The 13617-nt window shown below is 37.0% G+C and overlaps 1 protein-coding gene across 1 annotated transcript; it reads right to left on the reverse strand.

Annotated features, from left to right (window-relative positions):
* Positions 1-1669: 1669 nt before the first annotated feature.
* Positions 1670-11632, reverse strand: asah1b (N-acylsphingosine amidohydrolase (acid ceramidase) 1b). The gene is made up of 14 exons (XM_049570991.1): positions 11474-11632; positions 11283-11329; positions 8679-8769; positions 8503-8589; positions 8322-8400; positions 8157-8231; positions 8020-8065; positions 7774-7918; positions 7578-7632; positions 7394-7475; positions 5559-5690; positions 5027-5150; positions 2483-2539; positions 1670-2404 (listed from the first exon to the last, which is right to left on the reverse strand). The coding sequence occupies exons 1-14, from the start codon at positions 11540-11542 to the stop codon at positions 2315-2317; spliced, it is 1179 nt and encodes a 392-aa protein (XP_049426948.1). The 5' UTR covers positions 11543-11632; the 3' UTR covers positions 1670-2314.
* Between the last annotated feature and the right edge of the window lie 1985 nt (positions 11633-13617).

A 13617-nucleotide genomic window follows, 5' to 3' on the forward strand; every position in this document is an offset into this window, starting at 1 on the left:
TGTTGTGTGTTGACATCTCATTGTGCATCAGGGTTTTCAGTTGTGACACTGCATGTTGAGCCTTAATGGACACGTGGGTTACAGGAACAAAATATTTTTCACTGTGCTGCATTCAGTGTAATGTACATTTTGAGTCCAGTAGATGTAATTAAGGCGAGCAATGTGTCAAACTGATCACAGCCATCTTGATTTTACAGATACTATCTACTGCATATTTGAATGGACAATTTCCTTATGAAACGTTGAAGCATGTTTGGATCCAGCTTCCAAACAGTAACAGAGGACCAAGTAATTGACTCCGTGGTAAATTATAATATTGTCAAATAAAAAAAAAAAATGTAAATAACAATTATAATATAGACATAATTTTTTATGACATTTTTGTTTTACTACATTATGACTTTTTTTTAAAATGTCAGTTAAAGAAATTCATACAAAAATGTCATTGCATAGTATACCATAAAAATGGTATACTATGCAATGACATTTTTGTATGAAATTCTTCAACTGACATTTTTTAAAGATTTTTTTCTGACATACTATACTATAACTTTTTTTTAAAGAAAATTTTTAATATTTTGTGGCATACTATACGATGACTTCTAAATTAAAATTTTTATGACATACTTTACCATAAGTGTTTTTTTAATGACACACAAGGATATTTTTGTGATATACTATACTATTACATTCTTTACAATTCTTTTACACTGACTTTTTTTTTCATTATTTTTTGGACATTATATACTATAACCTTTTTTTTAAATGATTTTTTTTTATGGCATACTATACTGTGACTTTTTTAAAATTAAATTTTTAGGCATACTTTACAAGGATGTTTTTGTGAAATTACTTTTATTTTTTGACACATTTGTTTTTATTATTTTTTACATACTATACTATGACTTTTTTTTTTAATTACCTTTTAAGAATTTCCTGGCATACTATAATGACTTATTTTAGTGAAAATTTTCACAGTATGTTATACTATGACATGATTTTTTTCATGGCTTACCCTACTATGAGAATTTAATGGCAGACTATAATAGGACCTTTTTTTGGCGTACCAAATTATGACTGAATTGACATTTTTTAACATTTTTATAACATTGATTTTTATGAACATTTCTGACATACTACAAATGAATTTTGCAGGCATGCTAAAGACATTTTTATGACATTTTGTATGAATTTCTTTAATACTGACATTGTATGAGTCTTTTTTATAGCATACTATACTATGACGGCACTTTTTTGGACGTACTACACTATAGCTGTGCTATCTGACAATTAATGTATAGTAAATGTAAGTTGAAGTGAGTTGCTGATGGAACTAGTTAGAACTGGAAGTGGCCTTGGAGAGGTCTTGAAATTTATGATAAGGGTCTTAAAAGAAATTAAATTAAATTTCAGGATTCCAGCATATTCTGTGAATACCCTCTGAGTTTTGGACATTTGAAGACACCACTTGTTGTCTGGGAAATTGTGAAGGGTGTTCCTCCCCATTTTCTTACATTTTATGGACAAAACAATTAAATAAAAATAAATAAAATAATGTAATATAATCATAAATTTAATTTAATAATAAAGTTGCTGCCCCAAATGAGAAATCTGCTCAGCTCAAACCAGCTCAGATATAAAATAATTATGTCTGAAACACAAGTAGAACTTTAATTTGGGAAATTTTATTAACAATCTTTAAAAATGACAAGGAAGAGGTCAAAACTGAGGTACATTTGCCATTATTGATGAGCGAAAAGGTCAGTTGTCATGTGGGAAGACAGTACCTGAAACTAACTTAGTCGTTAAACATTTTGACTTGCAACACGGATTAAAAAATTCTAACATTAATGCAGGACCACACAGTGTGGAGGCACAGAGTGGTGAGAGTGGGCTGGATTTGAGAAAATTAACAAAATTAGAACAATATTTTTGCATTAATTGAATTAAACACAAGGATTAATCTCTGCGGTCTGAATGCCCGTGTTAGGATCCACTGATGGACTCATCTCGTAAATAACACATTTACATTATTACAGTAAAAATAACAGAAACATTTACAAGTTCGATTCATTTCTGAACCACTTTCCCTCGTGACAGAAAAAAGGAGGATTTAGTATTTTTAAAGCTTTAAGTCGTCCCCAGTAGTTGGAAAAACACAAGACAAACTTTGGTTCAGGTGATTTGGAAGCTGTGCAAACAGTTAAAGGATCAACCTCAACTTGTGTCCCAGAATCAGCCGAGCTTGTCTCTGTCACAGCTTCTCAGTGCAGATAGGCATTCACAAACTGATCAGGGTTCAGTGGTTGGAGTGTTACCAGGGCATGCAGGGGTTTGGGCAGTCGCGGATATACGACTCCAGGCTTCCCTCTGACACTTGCATCAAAGTTGTGTATGTCGTCAACTGTGGTAAACACAGTGAGGAAAAGTTAGCTACACTTACTCTTTAAGTTAACAAATAAAAACGGACACTGGGACTCACCTTGTTTAGCACTGGTTTGGTTGAGAGGACGTCATATATGGTCTTGAGTGAGATATTCTAAAGAAAGAGACACAGATCAAAGGCTTCATTCTACTTGTTCAAACATTCACACCCTCTACTCAGAAATTTGTCCAGTTCTTTACAGGAAGTGGGTGTCATCAGTCAGTGGTGGAATTTTTTTTTTTTTTTTTTTAATTTATTTATTTAGGGGACAGTGCACATTAATGAACATTGCTGTAAATGTGCCGGTGTTAGCCAAAGGCTAATTTTCAACTGTAGTAATGATGTTAAAAAGATCTCAGGCCATTAAAAATCACAAAAACAGGGACACATAAGTCATAATATGTAAAACAAATAATAAACAGATAGACAATAATTCACAACGAGAAACCAATACGTACAGTGCAATATGATACAGTGCAAAATTGTTGATCGAGAGGCTATGGATAGTGAATAGACGAAACAATGCAAGTCCATGAGTCACTGGCATAGTGTATATGATATATGAAGTTATAAAGTGCTGCAGTGCCCATAAAAGTTGTCACAGTGAAAGTCTAAATTTAATTAAATTAGAATAAGTCAAATTGGGAGAGTTGAAACTGTCAGGGGTGGATAAATGGGATGGAGGTGCAGCAACGCAAGGACCAAAACAGGATTTCTTGTTGAAGTTGTGCTAAGATGGATTGAGAAACACAACAAAACCAATACATACAGTGCAAAATAATACAGATGATCATGACATAATGTATCATATGAATATAATTAGTAAGGTAATAAAGTGCTGCAGTGCTCACGGCAGTTGTCACTGTAAAGGTTAAGTTTAAGTTGAACTTGAATGGGATGGGAGAAATGAGCCATCAAAAGGTGGACAGATGGAATGAAGGTGCAACAATGCAGAGACCAGAACAGGATTTCTTGTTGGAGTGTGCTAAGATGGATTGAGAAGAGGTGGTACATTTGTAAAGTGCTGTCGTGTTATCATGAGGTAAATTAGAAATGTGGAGCAGTCTCTCATGGAGGTTGGCAGGCTGTTCCAGATTTTGCTGCCTCTGACTGATAGAGCAGTCTGTGAGAAGGAAGTGCGCCTAAACAGGATTTCACAGTCTCCTCTTGTAGTTGCTCTAGTGTTGGTACTGTTGGTGGATTTACGTTTAAAAAACTGACTCAGGGGTGGGGGTGCAAGTCCGTTCAAGATCTTATACACACAACATACACGTTTGAAAGTAATGAGATTGTCAAAACTCAGTAGATTATGGCATGTTAGAATATCACAATGATGATAGGAGAAAGATTTTTTGTCAAAAATGTTGGGTACTTCTGCTTTTACTTGAGTATTTCCATTGTATTCTACTTCAGTGTTTTTCAAACTGTTTGTGCCCAAGGCACACCTGTATTTGTATCTGTGCCGACAGCTTCCATAACGTGTTACCACTCTTACCACGACATAAGATGATAAAAATAAGAAAAAATAAGACAGGTAGCTTTCGTGATACTGTCTACTGACAATTTCTTTTTCTCTTTTCTTTCAGTGGTAGGTTGTCTTCTCTGGTGCTTTGTTATATTTTGCTCCGTACAGTAAAGCAATCCATTGTCCCACTCACGGCTTTCTCCTTTTAAATGTTATCATCCCACACACTGGCTGCCAATCAGGGCTTTTAATGTGTCACACACCTATAATTCCCAGACACAAAGAGCGATAAATAGGTCAAGGTTTGAAGGTTTTTTAAAATTAAATTTGTTTGCCTCTTTATTAGGAAATGGGTGCACACAACATACTGATACAGTCAATTAAAAAGTGTTCCATAACTTTTTGTAAACACCCAGTTGAGTATTAGCATAATAATATGTGGTTATCACAGAATCCCACGGCACAACTGGACTGGCATCACGGCACACCATTTGAGACCACACCAATGACATTAATGATGCGTACATATTAATGTGTCCCTATTGATAATCCAAAAATAATATATTTACTGTTCTAAAATGGGTCACTCTGCTCAATGAGTACTTTCACATTATATTTTGAAGCAAATACTTATGTGCTTTTACTTCAGTAAAATTGTGAATACATGACTTTTACTTGTAACAGTAATTCTACAAAAAAAAAACCTCTACATTTTTTATGATTTTTTTTTTAATGGTATACTATGATTTTTTTAAATGCACAATTTTAACTATATTTGTGACATACTACACTATGACATTTTTAGAAATTTGATAAAAAACTGTATGTCACATTTTTGTGACAGAGTATTTTGTTAATTTTTTTTATGTTTTCTCTTTTGACATTGACAATTGAGTTTGAGTTTTTATGGAATACTATACTACTATTTTAAATTGCATACTATACAATAACTTTTGAAATGTAAATTTAAAACAAAAAAATAGGACATTTTTATGACATACTACCCTGTTACAATTTTATGAATTTCTCTGACATTTCCAATTTTTTTATGATTTTCTTTCCTACACTGTCGTATTGGTACTTTTACTTGAGTAAAAGATCTGAATATGTCTTCCACATCTGTCATCAGTACTCACTGTCTGTGTGGTCTGGTTCATGCACTTCTTGGCAGGAGTCCTGCGATCATCCAGGAAGAAAGGCTCCTTCCAGTGATCATAGTTTGTTTCCAGGACGTACCACCGGCCCAGCTTCAGGTCAATCCTGTAACACAATAGTTAAATAAAAACCTCAACATGTGACGTGCAGCTACACTAAGCAACTGATTTGTGATATAGAGTGAAATCAGGTGATCTGAAACCAAAGCTGTCGTCAGTTCCTAGTTGAGCAAGTGATGTTTCACAAGAAAAACACAAAAAGAGCTGCGTCATTGTGACAGCAGCACAAAAGACCAGACACCAATCTTCCACACATAAAGGTCAGTCAGGCACAACTCAGCATAAATCACTGCCTCATGTCATCGTAGTTTTGTAGGTTACGGCATTTCTGATTTGCTCAGGACTGTCTGATACATCTGTCCTTATTTTTCATTCAAATTCACATTGTGATTCAGCATTTAAAAAACAGAAACCATGGCTGCTCTGAAAGTGCAGAATAAGCTCCAGTACTTACTCCAAGATATCAATACTGAGCAGTCTGGACCTGGTGATGATGCAGCCCTGGCCCGTCTGGTTCCCTCCGAGGATGAAGTAAGCTGGAGCCAGCAGCTTGGTCTGAGCCAGCCGGGTTTTGGCCTCCTCGTAGCTGGTGAGAATGGGATAAGACTCATTGTTGGTACAGAGACAGCGTTGCTTGACACGGAGAGGCAGCATTCAGTTTTTAGGCATCACAAATCTGGATCCAGACAAACTGAATCCTGCTTTAACACTCAGTTCTTTGAAGCCATTGCCTAAAACTTCTCTCTTTGCCACTGCTTTTTATTATTTAGGGCGACACACTTCATGTCTTACACTGCGGAGTACGTGCACTGCAGTCTTTATTCTCCTGATAAATTTGCTTTATTTAAATTTAGCTTACTTTAATCTTCCATTTTATTCTCCTCTTTTAAATCCTATTATTTGTGTTTCTTGTCTCAATACAGTTTTATGTCTTCTGTTAAGCATTTAAATTGCTTTGTTGTTAAAATGTACCGTGCAAATAAAGTTGCCTAGAAACTGATTAGAGCATTTTATTTTTCAGGATGCTGAGAAACTCTGGAGCTTTCTTTATAATCTTTTTTTGTCTCTTCTGTTTGTCAGCAAATTGCTTCATCTAAGTCCTTAATACCTAACAAACATGCTGAATGCAATTTTCTTTAACAAATAAAAAAACATTTGCAAAGCATTTTCCTTTTAAACCTGCACTCTGTACATCAGCTTATGGCTTTCTTCTTCTTTTTATACTGGTGCACTGCAACATTTTACAGCACATTACTGCCAACAGACAGAGATATGCATTACTGTCCTCAAATCACATCATCACTATGATTGTGTTGTGAATGTGGAGCGAGACAGTCATTGGATAAATGTGACAAAATCGTCGCTTCCAGGGAGGCTCAGCTTCCCTGGGACCTAATGGAGCGGTAGGCGGGAGAGGACGCTCGGTGTATGCATGATGATTGGAGGAATTGTCTAAAAGGCGGAACCCCTTTGTGATTGACAGCGCTTTGGAAATACACACCAGCATCGGTGAGTGGAGTCTTCTGACAAAGTGCCGTCTGGAGTTCCTTATTTCCATGAGCGATATAGCTCATTTTCACCGTTAAACCCATCTGAAAATCTTTCAGGTGTGTTTTGCTGTGGTTCTATGGCATGAGTGTGGTTGAAAAATGGCTTCAATTAAATGTTCCTTTTATAAGTTACTGCCTCGCTACAATATGACAAATTTTATGATGTAAACTTAAAGTGAGCTTCCCCCGTCTGAAAGACTCACAGCTGCTACTGGTTCCCATATGCATGCAGCTAGAACAGGGGGCACAAATGATACAGGGACCTGCTTATAGAAACAATAAAGGAACACTTGTGGACGAAAACTATAAATGTACGATACGATGTGATACGATACGATACGATACGATACAATACAATACGATACGATACAATACCGTACGATATACTTAGCTGTCCCCATAGGAAAAACTGTCTTGGACTCAAGAGCTGCACAAGTATTGCTGCCTTACAATAATAATCCAGAAAAAATTAAGCATACGCAATTAAAACATAAAACAAACAATAGTATTGCACATTACACCAGCACACAGGAGAGCACCATAAGCAAAGCACGACACAGCCCCTAAAGCATCAAGCAACGTTATTTAAAATGTTGGCACAAATGAATTTTTAAAAGGATTCAGTTTAAATTTGAACATCCTGTATCATCTGCCCGAGGCTAAAAGCTCGTACTCAGCATGAAGAATGTGGAAGAGTCAGACGGTATTCTCTGTCCCTTTAAATATCAAAGAGGATTACCTGTTTGCATTTTCTAGGACAGAGCGAGTGAGGAAGCTCATCCACATCCCGTCTCTCTGTCCCAAGATCCACTCCAGGATTCCTGCATGTAAACAGATTTAGATGATGACAAGCAGACAAAAAACAGAGACCTTGTCTTTAATGCCTGTAGAAACAGTGCTGAGCAAGACTGTTAATCACTCACCAATGTAACCTCCGTCCAGGCTGAAGCGCTCATTCATAGTCAGAGTGAATATGTGCTGCATGGAGGAGAGAACAGAGGAAAACCTTTTTAATCTTACATCCACATTCCAGCGAGATAAACACAACTCAACAGTTTTCATGGATGTTAAATGATGTTTTATGCTGACTGAATCCAGTTGTGATACTAAATGACTTACAGGCTTGATTCCTGTCAGCATGCCAACATATCCAGCAAAGTTTGTCGACTTGAAGACAGTCTGGTTATTTCTCTTGAAGTCGAGGTTGACCACCAGCGGCTTCAGTTTCTCGCTAATGATCCATGACTTGTTTTTCACATCCCAGCTGTGAAGAGGGACACGACCGTCTCATGAGTTGTTATTTCACCAGATCTGAGTCAAGACTATCAAGATCAAAAATGTGTGATTTTAGGAGGTGATTCCTACCCCATAAATAATCCAAAATCCAGATTTCTGCCATGGACGAGGTTACCTGTACGAGTGCAAAGCCCAAAAGGTTTTTAGCGCTGTCGAAACATTTGAAGTTAATTAATCTAGCAATCAGATTCTGGACGATGACCCACCCTTATTGTCTTCTGCCACGACTGATGTGCACACAGTGAACACCTCATAGAAGATGTTAAACAACACGACTTCACCTAGAGTGTTCAAACAAAACAAAAAAAAACAGAGGTTAATGGGACATTTTTAAAAACACTTACAATATTGGAGGCTTTGTGTTTTCTTACCAAGATGAATCCCTGAAACAGCTGCAATGCCTTTGATTTCATCACTGAAAGGGTTTGGGAGTGTGTCCACCATCAGAGGCTGCAAAACATTACAGCAGTCATAAAGCCTTTCATGACTACACAAATATGGCAGTTACTCTGAGGAAGACATAGTTCAGACAGAGAGAGAAGAAACACTCACCAGCGTAATGTCAACCAGCTCAATCAGCTTTCCACTGGGCACAAAAGCATTCGCCAAGTCTTTGATGGCCTGAATCATTTCGATCAGCTTTAAAAAGAGAGAGAGAGATCAGGAGTTGAAAAAAACCCCCTGATATTTCAGTGAGACTAATTTGAAGCACCAGGCAGCGTTCTTACATCAGTTTTTTTGTCAGTAATCACAGCTGTCCATCTCTTGCTGGGCGGTAAGTCGAGGTCCACCGTGTACCAACTGACAGCTCCTCTGAACCTGATTAGAAAGGAAACGCTGTAAAACCGCCGGAGCATAACAATGTAAACGATAACATCCTATTCACAAAATCACTGAGGAGACGTGATGTGTATTTATCGGTTTTGAATTCAATTGAAAAGCAATGCCTCTGGAGGTAAAATGCAGCAGCAGTTCAGCTGTGCATTCCAATTATACCTTACCTGTAAATCACAGTTTGATCTGTGTGTGGATACAAATACAAAATACACCGATCAGCCGCTTCATTAAAACCACTGGCAGGTGAAGTGAATAACACTGATCATCCTGTTACAGGGCAATGTTCTGCTGGGAAACCTTTGGTCTTGGCATTCATGTGGATGCTGCTTGACACGCACCACCCACCCAAACATCACTGCAGACCAAGTACATCCCCCCAGGGCAACATCACTCCCTGATAGTCCCCCCAGCTGGACGATGCTGAATGCAACACCATTAAAACTGTTCAGGAATGACCCATGGAGCATGAGAAAGAGCTCAAGGCGTTGACCTGGCCTTAAAATTCCCCAAATCCCAATCTAATCATGCATTCATGGGATGTGTCAGTGCCCCAGATCCACCCCTGATCCACTGTGGGGCCTCTCTGGATCAGATTTAGCTCTGACCTCTTAAGGCATAGGCATAGGTGTCTGGCACCACGGTGTTGGCAGCAGATCTTAAGTCCTGTGGGTTGCGAGGTGGGGTACCTGCACATCCCACGGATGCTCGATCAGACTGGGATGTGGAGAATTTGGAGGTCAGGTTGACGCCTTGAGCTCTTTCTCACATTCCTCTGGCCATTACTGAGCAGTTTTTGCGGTGTGGCATGGAGTATTTTCCTGCTGGGGGCAGGGGCACTACCATTGGGAAGTGCCGTTGCTGTGAGGGGTTGTACTTGGGTGGGTGGAGCATGTCAGGTGGCATCCAGATGAAGGTTTCCCAGCAGAACATTGCCTCGAATCGAGACCATCCAAGTTTATTCACTTCACCTGTCAGTTTTTTTTTTTAATGTTGTGGCTGATGGGTGTTCATTTGTTTGTTAAATTAATTTTAATTACTCATCAAACAAAAATCTCCCAAATTTTCTGGCTTCAGCTTCTCAGATGTTGGATTTTTATGCTTTTCTGTTTTGTATCACAGTAACTTCTGTATCACTGTAAACCTTTGAATTTGGGACTAATTGTCAAGTAAAACAAGCTATGTGAAGATGATACTTGTTACATTTTCCTCTTCTTACTGACAATCTCTACAGTAAACCATGAATCGCTACATCAAAATTCATTAAAAGGTAAATCACTTATTAAAATAAATGTTGCAGCCCTATTCTATTTTTCTTTAAAATGACTGCGGCATCAGTAGACCAATGTGCCTAGGAAGGTATGCTGTCTTCTAGTGCTGTTGTTGGAAATGTGAATTTGAGTTATATGCAACATCCCACAGAATATGTTCATAAACAAAATATGTGTCTTGCATACCCTGCTTGTCTTCTTACGCCTCTCTTCAATTTATATACTTTTAAAAACACCAATACAGACATGAGGTTACAGAGGGAAATCAAAAACCACAATTTATTGTAAAGGGAGTACACACTGTGGCTAACTGATGTAAATGATGTTTCAGCAATTTAGTATTTAGTATTCCATGTATTTGGGGCACTTGCAAGAGACAGATTGATAATGTATGGTCAAAATTCAGCGCAGCAGAGGCTGATGTATTCCGCTTTTTATTTCCTATCATGGGTGAAACTCACACAACACTAAATCTTACACTTCCCCTACAAGACATTAGCATACTGCCTGTAAAACACCCAACTTACAAATTTTATCCCCTTGTCTAAAAATGCATATCTGTTACAGATGTGTTGTCCTGAAGCCTCATCGGGCTGCATCTAATAATAATTAGCATTTTGATTATCCTGCCAGTTATGTGTCATATCACCCATTTTAGAAATAATTTAAGTCATAAATTCTCAGTGCCTAAGTAGACATCTTTAAAAAGTCCAAAATTCGAAGATGTTCAGTTTGCATTACAATTACATAAAATAAAGACTGCACATCTTCACATGTGACATGTTGGAACCAGGTAATATTTTGCATTTTTGCTTGATAAATGACTAAATGATCAATTTCTTATTAACAGTAGCAGAAAACATTATACAACTGTTTTTACAGAGATCATTTTGATATGTAAACTGACCTTAATGTGTAAAAGTGGTGGAGTGCCTCAATAATTACACAACATCAGTTAATGGATCATTGCCAAATGTACCTTATCTTTACTTCCAGCAGAGGCTTTGTGACATTTAATTTCTAAAGCAAACAGCCGCCGACAAACATACGCCCATCTACAATTTTCATTTCAATTATTTTTTTCAGCTAAACGCAGCATGCGCTGACTGCAACTTGTGAATTTGGATTTTGAGGTTTACGTGGAGCAAGTGAAGGTAGCACAGTTCAGTTATGAGGCGTTACAAAACAATTCAATGACTTTAACTCTTACAGACTAATGATACTTACGTGGGACCATTTGGGGGATACATTCCTGTCCGACATTCTTCTGTATACTGTGAAGAAACAAATATTAAAAGGTTTCTGTGTCACTTTAAAGTAAAAAACATCAATAAGCTCGATGAAGTTAAACAACGCACTAAGGCTTTAACAAAATAACGGGTTTAACAGCATAATGATGAGGCAGAAATGTCGCTTACCGGTGGGATAAACTGTGTCGTTGCGACGGACAGCACAGCAGCTAAAATAAGGAAAACACAGTGACGCATTTTTGGAGGATTTCGCCCAAACTGTTTCTCGACCAGCGGCGGTTAGTACATGAAGTTTACTGCGGAAGCTGCTTCTGTTTACCTCGTGACAGTGACCTGACTTTTATGCACGGGAGGGGAAACCGGAAGCTATTAAAGGGACATGAAACCACTTTAGTACAAATAAACGAAAAATATTCACACATATTATCAAATAAATCAGAAATTTATTGGGTTTTTTTTTCTTCTGTTTGCCATAAAAGTGACAGCCTCCGACAAATACAGTAACAAAGTGACACAGAACACCCCTCGATACCGATGGCCGGTGGTTGTTTCCATGCGGAAGTGAAAACAAATAACATGACCACTCATATTCTTGATTTGGATTGTTTCCTCCTCTCACAGCTGCGTGTCTAATAAAAGACTGACTGACAAAATATATTTGTCTTACACTGTTCTGCTTCACAGAGTAACTTTACACATGGTTAAATCTGTTTAATAGCATATGATACGCTACATGACCAAGTGTGTAGACACTTAACACATGTACCTTTGTGGTCACAGTTAAACTTAAAGAGCTACAGCCGATTTGAGTTGTATGGGAGAGTAAGGAAACACAATAAAATATTTAATTAAAGAATGTGTATAATTTTAAGTGTTGTACACATCACAGAAATATCCTACTGTAAAAACTAATCACTTAAATAGGCCTAATACAGACAAACTAAAGTAACTAAGTAAATTTACTAAAGGGCTGTTCTTAGGCACAGTGTACTTTGCTTGTATATTTCGACTTTATGCTACTTCATACTTCTAGTTCACTACATGTTATTGGGAAATGTGATACATATGTCTTCACTGCATGTATTTGCCAGCTATGGTTACTAGTTACTTTTCAGATGAAGATTTATATAAAACAGCATATGACTGTTAAATATTACATTAAAAACAGAGCATTGTGATGTATTAAAACTAGCAATTCCTGATCTTTTGCTTGTGACTCTTTACAAATAAAAAACATGTCTAGTTGGGGCCTCTTGTCACATTTTCACTAACACCAATAGTGATCTTGGACTGTAAATAAACTGGAATTATTACTTATTTAATTGGGTGGTAAATAGACTGGGGATAGTTGAATATAAGTTGTAAATTAATTTGGGAATTTGTTGAAATAATATATGAGTTAAAAGAAGAAATGTAAGAAAGGAGTAGGGACATATAAGTTTTACTTCTACCTACTCCTTTTCAGACACTGTTCCTTTGTCTTGTTTTTTATTACGTTTTTGTTTTTGGTTCGAAATAAAGGCATTCATTCATTCAATCTCCCCTCTAAATGTCTCACATGGTTTCATTCAAATTACTTCTTATGCTCAAAGAGGTCAAATCATCCAATATTTCAGAAAAAGCACAAATCTGAGAAGATAATGCCAATTTGTGTAGCAGCATATTTATCTTGTGGCTGCTTGGAGGAGGCTGACCTCTAGGTTGGGAGTCATTTGACAAAACTAGCTAATTTTGCTCCCATAACATGTTTTCTTTCAGACTAGTGGAAAGAAAATTTGTTTATTTTGTTTGAGATTTCTGCTCTGGAAATGTATCCACAAAAAACAGAAATTAATTAGATAATGCCACATATTTACTGCACATTTAAACATAAAAATTTCAGACAAGACTGAAATAAAAAGGAAAATGTCTTAATGTAGATCAACTGTGGAGATATCATGGTGAACTCTATTAGTTAAATATTTCACCCTGATCACCTGTAGTGTCTATACCTTCAAAGTTTTTTGCTGATTATTCTGTACTTTTACTTCAGTAGGATTTTAAATGGACTTTTTCCTGTTTTTCTTTTTTTTTTTTTTTACATTGTTGTATCAGTGCCTCTACTTCAGTAAAGTATTTTTGTACCTCTTCCCCCACTGATACACTGATCATGGACATCCTATAAACCAAAGGTTTAACAAACAGTTGCTTCACAGCAGAGTGAAAAGATGGTTAATTATTTACACAGCACAGGCCAATGCTTGAATCTATGAATGTCTCTATTAAGATGAATTCAACTGGCTGCAAACAATACACAAAGACAGACAAACTGA

The sequence above is a fragment of the Epinephelus fuscoguttatus genome, linkage group LG3 (genome assembly GCF_011397635.1).
Source record: "Epinephelus fuscoguttatus linkage group LG3, E.fuscoguttatus.final_Chr_v1".
Classification (NCBI taxonomy): domain Eukaryota; kingdom Metazoa; phylum Chordata; class Actinopteri; order Perciformes; family Serranidae; genus Epinephelus; species Epinephelus fuscoguttatus.